This window comes from Mobula birostris, chromosome 7 (assembly GCF_030028105.1).
Source record: "Mobula birostris isolate sMobBir1 chromosome 7, sMobBir1.hap1, whole genome shotgun sequence".
Lineage (NCBI taxonomy): Eukaryota > Metazoa > Chordata > Chondrichthyes > Myliobatiformes > Myliobatidae > Mobula > Mobula birostris.
The window spans coordinates 173,644,723-173,659,451 of record NC_092376.1 but is presented as its reverse complement, the minus strand read 5'-3'; the positions used below and the strand labels follow the sequence as shown (position 1 = coordinate 173,659,451).

The window sequence follows — 14,729 nt, the reverse complement described above, 5'->3', positions numbered from 1 at the left end:
CTTAAGTGTCCCTAATGTATCTGCCTCTACCATCACCTCTGGCAGGATGTTCCACACACCCACCACTCTCTGAGTAAAAAACCTGCCTCTGATATCCCCAAGGCACTTTCCTACAAACACCTTAAAATTATGCCACCTGTTATTACCCATTTCCACCCTGGGAAAAAGTTTCTGGCTGTCCACTTGATCTATACCTCTTATCATCTTGTACACCTCGATCAAGAGATATGGCACCTTGGCCCTAAGATCTTTCAGAACAATCAGACAGAGATGTAAGAGGTACTACAGACCTTTTAATTTCTCCCTACAGGAATTAAATGAGGAGAGCTATTTCCTCAGAGCGTTGCAATCCAAAGTTGTGTTTTATTTGTGTTATACATGCCTCGGAAATATTCCGTATCCTGTTGCCCACAATATGCTATGTACAATATACATCAGACATACAGAGAATGTTTATTATGTTGCATATCGTTAAATGTAGATAAAATCTTAAGTGTAATTTTAGCAATTCCTTCTATAAGTGAAATATTGTCCCCTCCCACCCCACATACAATGATCTGTGATTATTTAATCCCCATTATTATTAATGGAACTGTAAACAATTGCCAACGGCTATTCTCAAACACAATAAATGTGCGTGGCTTCACACCACGTAACATGTTGAGGATGGAGGTAACATTCACAGCTCTGCTGCAGTGACTTCAGGCAGGGTATCAGTGGGTCCAGCCGCCGGCTTCTCTCAACTAACAGCTCCTCTGGTTGAAGAGAGTGAGGGTGGGGTAGCACCTCAGTTTGGCTGGGACAGAGTGTTGGGGGTACATATTTCTCAATTGAAGAGGAATAATCCCTCAGACTGAGGGGAGTGTGAGGGCAGTTGGAATTTGGAGGGACTAAGGAAGGGGAAGATTTCCATGGGTCAGAAGTCCACGTCCCCTGGGATGTCTATAAGAAAAAGGGCATAGGAGTGGAATTAGTCCTTTTGGACCATTGAGTTTGCTTTTCCATTCCATCATGGCTGATTTATTTTCCATGTCAGCCCCTTTCTCCTGCTTCACCATCCAGAGCAAGCCCAGAGGTTGAAGCCTGAAGGGTAAAGGCTGAAGTTGGCAAGTCGGGAGGTAGACACCTAAAGGTCAAAGACCGAAGTTGGTGAGTCTGTACGTAGACAACCAAAGGTCAAAGTCTAAAGATAGTCTTGTCTGCAGATTCACAGCCACTGGGTCAGGAAATTGGGACTGGTGGTAGGAGGCCTGGTGTTTGAGAATTGGGGCCAAGGGATGGAGGCCCGGAAATAGCCCACCCTAGGGTTAGAAGCCTTTCTGTTTGTGAGTGAGGGGATGGGTAAAGGACTTGTTTTGCTGTTGTTGTTGTTGTTGTGTTGTTCTGTCAAACATTGTGGACATGCTGTGTTGGTGCCGGAATGTGTGGTGACACTTGCAGGCTGCCCCCAGCACACCCATATGTTGCCATAAACACAGGAGATTCTGCAGATGCTGGAAATCGAGAGCAACACACACAAAATGCTGGAGGAACTCAGCAGGCCAGGCAGCATCTATGGGAATGAATAAACAGTCGACCTTTCGGGCTGAGACCCTTCATCAGGTCTCAGTCCAAAATGTCAGCTGTTTATTCATTTTCATGCCTGACCTTCTGAAGCACACCTTTAGGTCAAGTTGATTGTTAATGCAAACAACACATTTCACTGTATGTTCCGGTAAATAAATCTGAATCTGAACCTGGCGTCAGGAATGAGAGACGCTGGAGGTCCAGAGCAGGTGTGGGCTCAGGAGTTTGGAGAGGGGTATTAACGAGTGGGAGGGGGAAGACGGTGTCCACTGGATATGCAAAACTGGAGTTGGGCTTTGTACTTTGGAGAGGGGAAGGAGGGAGAGGTATTGATAAGGAGTTGTGGGGGTGGGGGGAGATGAGCCAAACTTCAGTTCCAGCTGTGAATGTTACCTCCATAGCCCCTTTAAACTGTCACATCTTTACAAAATACAGAATACTCATTGAGAGCAAGCCCCTCCCAGGTAAGATTTCCAGTTTCTATGTGAGGGGGTATGATAGCAACCAAGAGATATCATTAAATAGGTCAGCAGCAACTCAACAGTCAAGGCGGGCAAAAGGATCTGCTCAGCTATTGGAAAGCCAGTCATTAAAACTCTCGCAGTGCCCCAAAGTAGGAAGGTCTCAGTGGAGCCCAGAGCAATGAGTGGAGAGTGGAGGGAAAGTTAAGCACAGCAGAATCTGCAGATGCTGGAAAGCCATGCAACACACACAAAGTGCTGGAGGAACTCAGCAGGCCAGGCACCATCTATGGAGAGGAATAAAGAGTTGACATTTTGGGTCGAGACCCTTCAGGGAAGGATAAGCCCTGAATGACACCACAACATCACTCACCCTGGGAGATCTGGGCAAAGGTGGGGTGAATGGAGTTTAGGGGATGGGCACTGGCTGGGACTTTTGGGATAATTTGGGAGTTAAAAGTGTTGGGATGGGGAGTTTGATGTTCTTGGATGGAGCATTGACATGGAACAGTATTTTTGGGCAACAGTGTCATGGATTACAGGGTCACTGAGCCACACAGAACAGAAACAGGTCCTTCGGCCCAAATGGTCCATGCTGCCTGAATTGCCCAGTGAGTTAGTCCCACCTGTCTGCATTTGGCCCATAGCTCGCTACACTTCTCCTGTCCATGTACATCCCTAGACAGCTTTTGAACATTGCTAATATGTTTACCTCAACCACTATTCATACCAAATACACACCACCCTTTGTGTGAACAAGCTGTCCCCTGACGTCCTTTTAGCACCTCTGATGCTAAACCCTTTTGGTTTCAGCATGCTCATCCCTCCCCACCTTTAAGAATCTCCTTGAAGGCCACTGTCTCCCCAGCCAGCACCTTGTCCCTTGGCCTGGTGGCTCCACCAACTCAGTGTACCATTGCTGTGGAATGGCTTGGTTCCCTTCACCGAGCTGGAAGCAGTGTTGGGTCAGAACAATGAATAATTAGCGATATCTCAGAGTATCACGCACACCTCCACGGTGCAGGCACCTGCCTGCTCAATGACAACACAATCAACTTCAAAGTGTCACAGTTACACAATCTTAGTCAGTAAAACCATTAGCATTTCTCAGAGTCCAAAAAGCCATCAAAAGCTGAAAATACAGTTTGTAAAAAAAATGCACCAGAAATTCAGCATCCCCTCGAGGATCAATCTGCCCACTGAGCCTGGGAGATGCCCTGATCCAAGTCCCTCAGGGTGGGAAGGCTGGGCAGAGGCTGAAAGTGAAGGCAGGGTCACTTGCTGAGTGTCCGTTCACGTCAGACACCGTGTCTCTGATCATGGCCTCAACAGAGCTTCCGTGTGAGGATACTTACAGTGGAGGTTAATAGGATCTTGATTAGTAAGGATGTCAAATATAATGGGGACAAGGCAGAATGGTGTTGAGAGGGACAGTAAATCAGCCATGATGAAATGGTGGATCAGCCTCGATGGGCTGATTGATCTAATTCTGCTCCTATTTCTTATGGGCTTATTTATGAACTACCACCATGCTTCCAAATTACTGCCTGGGTCTAATGTTCCAGTACATGCAGATCTCCTATGGTCACCTACCTGCAGGAAAGGTAGAAATAAAACTGAAAGAGTGCAGTGAAAGTTTACAAGGATGCCAGGACGTGAGAACCTGAGTCACAGGCAAAAGTTGACTAGGTTTAGCTTTATTCCCTGGAGTGTAGGAGAATGAGGGGAAATGTGATGGAGGGGTATGAATAGGGTCAATGCAAGCAGCCTGTATTGGGTGAGGTGGCAGGTGATAGGGTGAGACCACTGAGGTTGGATAAGATTAGAACTAGAGCTCGTGCGTTAAGGGTGAAAAGTGAAATATTTAAGGGGAACACGAGGGGGATTTCCTCACCCAGAGAGTGGTGAGCATGTGGAACGAGCTGCCACAGGAAGTGGAGAATGTGGGTTTGATTTCAACATTTAAGAGATGTTTGGATAGGTACACAGATGGGAGAGTATGTAGGGCTGTGGTGTGGGTGCGAATCAATGGAACTGGGCAGAATAACAGTTCTGCATGGACAAGATGGGCTGAAGGGCCTGTTTCTGTGCTGAAGTGCTCTACAACTCTAGGGCACTGGGCAACACAGATCCAAGGAGTGAGGTAGAATGGGGAAGAGATAGTAGGGAAGGCAGCGATATTTCCATACAGATCTGACCTCTAGAGTGCTTCAGAAAGGAAACCTCTTCAACCTTCTCAGAGGGTATGTGGTATATGTATTGTGAGTGCACTGTGGTCTGGTAGAATATTTCGTTTGTTCGTATATATGTACACTCAGACAGACGCCAATAAACTTGATCTGGAAGCTTAAGGGATGGGAGCTGATCAGTACTAAAGTAGAATGGACATTCCTGGTCAAGCCACGATTTCCTCAATACTGTATTTACAGAGGTAGTTACACCCAAGGAGTGGGACACAGGAAACTGGGTGACAGTCAGGAAGGGGAAAGGGGTTAAGGAGCCAGTGCAAGAGTACCCCGTGGCCATCCCCCTCAACAACAGGTATATCGTTTTGGATACTGTTGGGGGAGGGGAAGGGGGAGACCTAGAAGAGGAAAGTCACAGTGCTCGGGTCTCTGGCATTGAGTCTGCCTCTGTGACTCAGAAGAGAAGGGGGAAGAAGAGGCACGCTGTGGGGATAGGGGATTCGTTAGTTAGGGGAACTAACTAGAAGTCATGGTTCATGTAGGTACCACTGACAAGATAGGACGAGTGGCAAGGTTTTGCATAGGGAGTTCAGGAAATTAGCTGCTAAGTTAAAGGGCAGGATCTCCAGGGGTGTGATCTCAGGATTGCTATCCGAGCTAGTGAGGCCAGAACTAGGAAGGGTATACACTTTAATACGTGGCTAAGGAGCTGGTGTAGACGGAACAGCATAAGATTTTCAGATCATTGGGTTCTCTTCCTGGAAAGGTGGGATCTGTACAGAAGGGACAGTTGCACCTGAACTGGAGGAGGACTAAAATCCTAGCGGGAAGGCTTGTTAATGCAGGACAGTGAGGCTTAAACTGGAGTTGCAGGGGGGTGGGAACCAGAGTGAGGAGCAAGGAGTAAGGATGTGGCCTACAAACTACAAAGGGAAATAGAAAATGCATGCCAAAAGGGCAATGTTACAATAGTCATGGGGGACTTCAAAATGCAGGTAGATTGGGAAAATCATGCTGGTGTTGGATTACAGGAGGGGGAGTTTCTAGAGTGCCTACAAGATGGCCTTTTGGAGCAGCTCGTGGTTGAGATCACGACAGGATCAGCTATTCTGGATTGGATGTTGCGCAATGAACCAGAATTGATTATTGAGCTTAAGGTAAAATAACCCTCAGGGGCAAGTGATCATAATATGATCAAATTCACCCTGAAATTTGAGAGCAGAAGCTAAAGTTAGATGTATCAGTATTACAGTGGAGTAAAGGGAACTACGGAGGCACAAGAGAGAAGTTGCCAGAAAAGATTGGAAAAAAAACAGTGGCAGGGATGACCGCAGAGCAGTAATGGCTGGAATTTCCGGCAGCAATTTGAAAGGCATGGGATATACAGTATATAGATTCCAAAGAGGAAGAAGTATTCGAAAGGAAAGATGACTTCAAGAGAAGTCAAAACCAACAAAATAAGCCAAAGAGAGGGCATAAAATAGAGCTAAAATTAGTGGACAGTTAGAGGATTGGGAAGCTTTTAAAAACCAACAGAAGGCAACTAAAAAAGTCATTAGGAAGGTGAAGATTGAATACCAAAATAAGCTACCCAATAATATTAAAGGATACCAAAGGTTTCTTCAGATACATGAAGTATAAAGGAGAGGGGAGAGTGGATATCAGACCACTGGAAAATTATGCTGGAGAGGAAGTAATGGGGAACAATGAAATGGGGATGAACTGAATAAGTAATTTGCATCTAGCTTCATTGTGGAAGACACTAGCAGTATGTTGAAAGTTCCAGTAGTCAGGGGGCATGATGTGTGTGAAGTTACCATACCAGATAGGAGATTCTTAGGGAAATGAAAGGTCTGAAGGTAGATAAGTCACCTGCACCAGGTGGTGTACGCCCTAGAGTTCAGAATGAGGTGGCTGAAGAGGTTGTGGAGACATTAGTAATGATCTTTCAAGAATCACTAGATTCTAGAATGGTTCTGGAAGACTGGAAAATTGCAAATGTCTTCAAGAAGGGACAGAGGCAGAAGAAAGGAAACTACAGGCCAGTTAGTCTGACTAATTATTAAGGATGAGAACTCAGGGTACTCGGAGGCTCATGATAAGATAGGCACAGTCAGCATGGTTTCCTCAAGAGAAAATCTTATTTCTTCAGAATTCCTCAAGGGAATTCTCTGAAGAAATAACAAGCAGAATAGACAAAGGAGAATCAGTTGATGTTGTGTACTTGGATTTCCAGAAGGCATGAGACTCCTTAACAAGCTACAAGACATAGTATTACAGGAAAGATCCTAGCATGGATAAAGCAGTGGCTGATTGGCATGAGGCAATAGTGAGAATAAAGGGGGCCTTTTCTGACTGGCTGCCGGTGACTAGTGGTGTTCCACAGAGTTCTATGTTGGGACGGATTCTTTTTACGTTATATGTCAATGATTTGGATGATGGAATTGATGGCTTTGTTGCAAAGTTTGCAGACAATATGAAGATAGGTGGAGGGGCAGGTAGCTTTGAGTAGTAGAGAGACTACAGAAGGACTTAAACAGATTAGGAGAATTTACAAAGAAATGGCAGATGGAATGCAGTGTTGGGAAGTGTATGGTTATGCACTTTGGTAGAAGAAATGAAATGGTCGACTGTTTTCGAAATGGAGAGAAAATACAAAAAAAACAGAGGTGCAAAGGGAGTTGGGAGCCCCTGTGCAGGATTCCCTAAAGGTTAATTTGCAGGCTGAGTCTGTGATGAGGAAGGCAAATGCAATGTTAGCATTCATTTCAAGAGGACTAGAATACTAAAGCAAGGATGTAATGTTGAGACTTCATAAAGTGCTGGTGAGGTCTCAGTTGGAGTACTGTGAGCAGGTTTGGGCCCGTTATCTTAGAAAGGATGTGCTTACATTGGATAGTGTTCAAAGGAGGTTCACAAAAATGATTCCAGGATAGAATGGCTTGTCATATGAAAAGCATTTGATGGCTCTGGGCCTGTATTCACTAGAATTCAGAAGAATGAGGGGTGACCTCATTGAAATCTATCGAATGGTGAAAGGCCTCGATAGAGAGAATGAGGAGAGGATGTTTCCTACGGTGGAAGAGTCTAAGATACACCCTCAGAACAAAGGGGTGTTATTTTAGAATGGAGGTGAGGAGGAATTTCTTTTGCCAAAGAATTGTGAATCTGTGGAGGCCAAGTTTTTACAGAGGTAACAGAGGTTGACAGATTCTTGATTGGTCAGGGCATGAAGGGATATGGGGAGAACGGAGGAGATTGGGGCTGAGAGGAAAATTGGATCAGCCATGATGAAATGGTAGAGCAGATGTGATGGGCCAAATGGCCTAATTCTGCTCCTATATCTTATGGTCTTATGGACATGAGAACGTACAATTGCACTCCCCATCCCAGAATGGAGGACTACCTAGAAGGAACTCCAACAGCTCCAAGTTTAAAACTTCTTAAAAACTGCTAGGATCTGAGTTTAAGAATGCCGGTACTATGAAAAAATATAAACCAAAACAAAAGCAAAAGGGATTCAGCAGGTGCTGGAACTCCTGAGCATCTCACCACAGAATGCTGAAGGAACTCAGAAAGGCATGAAGCATCTACAGAAATGAATAAACAGTCAACATGTCAGGATGAGACCCTTCATTAGGGCTGGAAAGGAAGTTTGGAAGAAGCCAGAAGAAGGAGGTGGGGTTAAGAATTATCACAGCAGTGACTTCCCTCATCCCTGGGAACTCTCCCCACCCCCTTCCTCTCCGAACCATAAACAAAACCGAAAACACAAGTGATTCTGCACTTGCTGGAAATCCAGAGCACTGCACCACAAACAGCTGGAAGAACTCAGAAGGGTAGGCAGCATCTATGGAGGGGAATGAACAGTTGATTTTCAGGCTGAGACCCTTCATCAGGTCTGTAATGGAAGTGGAGAAGAAGCCAGAATAAGGTGGTGGCGAAGGGGAAGGAGTACAGGCTAGCAGGTGATAGGGTGAGACCAGGCGAGCGGGAAGGTGGGTGGGTGGTTGAGTGGGAGTGAAGGGAGAAGCTGGGAGGGGATAGGTGGAAGAGGTAAGAGGCTGAAAAGGAAGGAATTAGATAAGAGAGGAGAGTGGAAAATGGGAGAAATGGAAGGAGAGAAGGACTTTTTGCTTGAGAGTTACTGACTAACTTGTTGTTTGGGGAAGCGAATATTTGTCAGCAGAGATTATAGTCCGGTTACAGATACCAGCCGATGGAACAATTGGAACAGTATCCCGGTGGTTTGCAGAGTTCAGAACCTTAGAAGATACTGGAATTCCATTCTGCAGTTCCCATGGCGAGTGTCCGCCATCGATTCAGAGGCAGAGCGCTGAGAGCGAGCAAGGAATCCGCTGGAGTGCTGAGACAGGTTCCTGCGGTGGACACCCGTGGCAGACGAGTCCTAGAAGGGGGAACTGGTGTCCAGACCAGCAGGGTCCAGGGGCAGGTCCCCCCAAATGTCGCACTCCCATCCCACCTGTGACAGGTGCCCACAGTCACTGCCGTGAACGGCCGGTCCCCCCGCTCCAGAATACCAGGCTGATCCACATCGACACCGGTCAGGTTGTCTGCACATTCGATTCGAGGCTTTACTGTTGAGAGAGAAGAGGGGAAACAGGAGTTAGCGGCACAGGAAGCTGGAGACGAGACAGAAGCTCTGTTTAGACATGGAGACAATTAACATAGAGCATAGAGCAGGCTTAAGTTAGATTCCTGGACTGCCCCTTCCCTAAGTGTGTGGTGGAACAGTGTAGAGGAAGCTTCACTGTGTCTGACCCCGGGTGTGCGTTATGGGATGGTATGGAAGGAGCTTCACTATGTGTCTGACCCTGGTGGTACATGAATAGATGATGCTGAGAGACCTTCACTCTGTGCCTGGCTCTGGGAGTGCGTGCTGGGACGGTGCGAAGCAAGCTTCACTGTGTCTTACCCCAGGAGAGTATAATGGGACAGTAAAGAGGGGGCTTCTCTGTGTCTGACCCCGGGAATATGTGATGGGACAATGTGAGAGGGAGCTTCAGTGTGTCTGACCCCGGGAGTGTGTGATGGGACAGTGTGGAGGGAGTTTCACTCTGTGTCTGACCCTGGGAGAGTGTGATGGGTCAGTGTGGAGGGTGCTTCGCTCTGTGTCTGACCCCGGGAGTATGTGATGGGACAATGTGAGAGGGAGCTTCAGTGTGTCTGACCCTGGGAGTGTGTGATGGGACAGTGTGGAGGGAGTTTCACTCTGTGTCTGACCCTGGGAGAGTGTGATGGGTCAGTGTGGAGGGTGCTTCGCTCTGTGTCTGACCCCGGGAGTATGCAACGGGTCAGTGTGGAGGGAGCTTCACTCTGTGTCTGACCCCGGGAGAGTGTGATGGAACATTGTGAGAGGGAGCTTCACTGTGTCTGACCGTGGGAGTGTGTGACGGGTCAGTGTGAAGGGAGTTTCACTCTGTGTCTAACCCTGGGAGTGTGTGATAGGACACGTTAGAGGAATCTTTATGACATATAATCTGCCCTGACCCCCTGAATTCTGTAATTCTGTTCTCTTTGTCTTCAGTGTGTATTTTTTAATTTCATCAGCAGCTGAATGACGAGGACTGACATTTTGTGAAGGAACTAACCACTGCAGTAGCAGCTGCTGTCTCTGAGAGATTAGGCCCATCTCACCTGAAGGCTACCTGATGTTTGTGTGAGCCCTGCAACTTCTCCAGCTCCTCAGGTGCCAGCACCATCCCACTGTCCGTCTGGTTGTCCTGAAAGGAAGGCCAGCACAGATTAGAAATCGATAGGGAAGTTAGATTGCAAAAATAGCCCTGGGGATGGCAGACACTTTCCAAATCATAGAATCAACAATGTTAATGGATGAAAACAGGAATTTAGCCCAACAATTTCTCTGGAATGATTCACCATGTCCCACTCCTGCCCATTGGAATTGGAATTGGTTTATTATTGTCACATGTACTGAGGTACAGTGAAAACCCTGTCTTGCATAATGTACATACAGATCAGATCATCAGTTTATTGAGGTAGAACAAGGCAAAGCAATAACAGAATGCAGAATAATGTGTTACAGTTACAGAGAAAGTGCCGTGCAGGCAGACAAAAATGTATAAGATCATAATCGGGTAGAATTTGAGGTGAAGAGCCTTAACATACTCAGGATACATTCAATCATCTTAACAGTAGGGTAGAATTTGTCATTGAGCCTGGTGGTACATGCTTTTAGGCTTTTGTACCTTCTGTCCACCGGGAGAGGGGAGAAGAGAGAATATCTGGGGTAGGCGGGGTCTTTGATTATGCTGGCTGCTTTACTGAGGCGGTGAGAAGTGTAGACAGAGTCCATGGAGGGGAGACTGGTTTCTGTGATGTGCCAAGCTGAGTCCTCAACTCTCTGCAGTTGCTTGTCATCAAGGGCAGAGTGGTTGCCATTCCAAGCTGTGATGCATCCAGATAGGATGCTTCCTACGGTGCACTGATAAAAAACAGTGAGGGTCAAAGGGGTCTTGCCAAATTTCTTTAACCCCCTGAGGAAGTAGAGGCTTCATGGCACGTTGTACTTACTCAGCTCTGTTTCAAATCCCACAACTGAATCAATGACCACAATTGCCCCAGGACACCCTGAACTCTCACTCGGTAACAAACTGATTACTTCAGCGTAGTATTGGCTCTTTCACGCAATCACATTTGTTCCAAGTATCCTTCTTCTTGACCTGTCCACCAATGGAAGCTGTCTCTCTTCGTAAGGCGTAGAAATGCAAAAGGGTTCAATGGGAATAGTCTTTGAGGTTCCCTCTTTGAGGGAAATGGTGTTTGTGTGGGACAACACACACCAGTCCTCATCAGGGACTCAGCAGTAGGAAGGGTGAGCAACTTCAAGTTTCTGAGCATCAACATCTTGAAAAATCTATCCTGGGCTCAACATATTGATGCAATCATGAAGAAGACATGCCAGAAGCTCTATTTCATAAGGAGTTTGAGGAGATTAGGTATGCTACTAAAGACTCAAGCAAATTTTTTTTTTAATTTTATTTTTATTTGGATAAGGAATTCACAAATATCATGTACTTTTTTCACACATATAACCTTTTCCATTTTTTTTATATGTATAAAACTATAATTATTTATACATTCTTAAGTACACATTGAGATGATATAAAAGGAAATTAGACACTTAAATAGATAATTATGTACTGTGGTAATTCTAATCTATTAAGCTAAGTAATGGTATTAGTTGTTAAGAAAAATGGTAATAATAATTTCCATATAACACTTCTGGACCATTTCCACTGGTCCAAAATGTTGTATATAAGTCTATGTAACAACCATTGTAGGTGTTTATATCCTAATTTGTTCATGCTTGCTCCTGCCCCCAGACATAATTATCCAATCCCTATGTACTTATTTACTTAAATTTTTCATTTTTTTTTATCCCTTTCCCAAATCTTTCCCTTTATTTGCGTTAATTCTCTATTTTCCAAAAGAAAACAAAAAAAAAAAGACATTTAGACTAGGGGTGCTTACGTTAGCAATATTACTGTGTTGATGAGAAGAGCAGTATAAATCATTAGGATAGTCATCTAAAGTCTGCTCGCATTGGGGTTATATATTCAATCCATTTATTCCAAATTTGATAAAATTTTTCTTTTTGAATTCTCAGGGAGTAAGTCAACTTTTCCATTTTAAATATTTCCAAGATAATTTCGTGCCAATCTTCCAATGTAGGTGGTATTGGATTTAGCCACTTTCTAGTGATTGATTTCTTACTTGCCGCTAAGAGGGCCTGCAGCAACTTTATATCTTCCTTCTGTTCAAGAAACAATACATGCCCCAAATAGAGCGTCTCAAAGTTCAGAGGTATCTGGGACCTAAGTACCTTAACTAATGTTCTATGAATACCTTCCCAAGATATACTTAATTTAGGGCAATCCCAGAAAATATGAAAATGATTTGCCTCCTTGGAGCCGCACCTTCTCCAACACGTCACGTTTGTAACTTTATATTTTTCCTGATATGGGGTCTTGAAATATCTTATAATGTTTTTCCAACAATGTTCTCTCCAAGTCAAAGAATTAGTCGAGGACCATTGAAAGCTGTAGATTTTCCCCCAAGCCTCCTCTGAAAGTACCAACCCCACTTCTTTCTCCCACTTCTCTTTAATATACAGTGTATTTACATTTTTAGCATGGGAGAGTGCACTATATAATCGAGAAACTGATTTACTAGGTATTGAACTGCAAGCCGAATTCAGAATCTTGAAAAATTCTAATTCTACTGTTGATAGGTCTGTATATCTACCACTCTGGTTAACATAGTTTCGTACTTGAAGGTACCTAAAAAAGTCATTATGTTCTAGGCCATGTTTGTCCTGCAGGATTTGGAAACTTCGTAATACTCTTTTATCTATAAATGAGAGGTAGGTTGTAAGACCTTTCTTTATCCATAGCTCAAATCTTTTATCTCCTCTGTTGGGAAGGAATTCGGTATCATATGCACACCACCTAAAGAGTTTTAACATGTTATTAATTCCACATGAATTAACCACCTTCTGCCATACTTTTAATGTAAGATTTATCCAACTGTTTTTAAATTTTTCCAACTGGGCCATCAATCCTTTGTCAGCTATTAAGGCCTGTAGAGGAAAACTGTCAACTAATCCAAATTCTATTTCCTTCCATCTAGCCTTATATTCCCTATTACACCAATATACCAGAGGGGTTATCTGTGAGGCATAAAAATAATTTCTCAGGCAAGGAAGAATCATACCTCCTCCTTCCTTCCCTAACTGTAAGGTGTTATATCGAATTCTAGGTTTCTTCCCTTGCCAAATGAAGCGGGAAATCCATTTGTCCCATTCCCTGAATTGATTATCATCCACCTCCACCGGTAAAGTACGGAAAAGATACAATAACCGAGGAAGAATATTCATTTTTATAGTATTTATCCTTGAATTTAAACTTAAAAAGGGGATAAGATTCCATCTATGCATATCTGCTTTTATTTCTGAGATTAATGGCCCATAATTTACCTGTGACAGTGTTGAAAGATCCTTCGGCAGGGTTATTCCTAAATATTTTAATGATTTAGCTTCCCACTTAAGATCATATGTATCCTGCAATTTTTTGGATGGTGTATAATTTAGGGACATAACCTGCATTTTCTTTACATTTATTTTATAACCTGATATTTTCCCAAAGTCATCCAACAGTGTAAACAATCCTATAAATGATTTTTCTGGTTCACTCAGATAGACCAAAACATCATCTGTGAATAACGCCACTTTCTGTTCAATCCCTGCCACCGTGATACCTTTTACGATTTTGAAACTCAAGCAAATTTTTACTGTAGAGAACTGATGTACTGTATTAGTATTGGGGCTCCAATGTACAGGATCAAGAGAGGCTGCAGAGAGTTGGAGACTCAGTGAACTCCATCATAGGCACTACCCACCAAGAGGAGGTGCATCCAGAAGGCAGCATTGATCATGAAGGATTTTGGCCATCTAGGGCATGCCCTCTTCTCATTACTACCATCAGGGAAGACGTACAGCCTGAAGACACGTACTCAATGTTTCAGGAACAGCTTCCTCTCCTCTGCCATCAGATTTCTGAATGGCCCATGAAGCCATAAACACGACCTCACTAACTCTTTTGCACTGGTTTTGCTCCGGTTTCCTCCCACGTTCCAAAGACACATAGGTTATTAGGTTAACTGCAACTGTGCTGTTTCTCCAAGTAAAAAATAATATGGCTGTATGTCTTTGGAAACCAGAGCACCTGAGGGGAAAACAGAGGGCCACTAAGCAGAGCTGGTGACTATGCCTACAGATTATCAAAGAGAATATATTTGCTGTGTTCACTGCATCCCTCAAACAGATCGTGTGTTGCTCCAGATTCCATGGTCTCGTATGTCTCCATTTTGTTTGTAATGCCCTGATTAAGATTTTACTGCTAATGTGTAGGGTAGTTCATTTAACGGCTGTCTGTAGAAGCAGTGTGTTCTGCTGGTTGTGTTTGGGTTACCATTAAAGATAAGGAGTTGTGATGTTCTGCTGAGGAACGTTGTGTCAGTCAATTAGGATGATGAAATTGGCTGAAGATTCTCAAGAAAGCTGGCTGGAGAGGTTTCGTGATGGACACTGCGGTGGGTTGAGATCTTTTCAGCCAGAGATGGAGAAAGAAGCAGCTCGAGAGAACCAGCGTAGGATTTGATCCAACTGGAACGTGCGATTCGATGGTGGCCAAGATGGGAAATTCTACCGGTGATCGGTGAATAGGAGTTGGCGACGTGACTAAAACTGACCCATCCAGCTTTTGGAAGATCTGAGCTCCAACCGTGTGTACATTTGACTGTTTTAGTTATAACGGGCCCTTTTTAAAAAAAATAACAGTTTGGTTAAGTTGGCATTCATAAATATACTTTTTTAAATAATTGTATGCAGTAAACGATCTGTTAATTCTTGGTGATGGATAATTGCATGTGGGCCGTATTTACACAGAATTCACACAGATCAGGGTTTGGGTGGTTG

At 44.2% G+C, this 14,729-nt stretch overlaps 1 protein-coding gene across 10 annotated transcripts in view; it reads right to left on the bottom strand.

Moving 5' to 3' along the window:
* Positions 1-343: 343 nt before the first annotated feature.
* The window catches only part of flt4 (fms related receptor tyrosine kinase 4), a 264,141-nt gene continuing 249,755 nt past the window's right edge, over positions 344-14,729 (bottom strand). For 9 of the 10 annotated variants that reach the window (XM_072264095.1, XM_072264100.1, XM_072264093.1 and 6 more), the window contains 2 exons: positions 9,872-9,957; positions 344-8,811 (listed from right to left, as the gene is read on the bottom strand). In XM_072264095.1, coding sequence (XP_072120196.1) covers positions 8,622-8,811; positions 9,872-9,957 — 276 coding nt within the window. In that variant the 3' untranslated portion in view covers positions 344-8,621. Of the gene's footprint in view, positions 8,812-9,871; positions 9,958-11,323; positions 14,572-14,729 lie in introns of those variants that run through there. The other variant, XM_072264102.1, reaches the window with a different exon arrangement.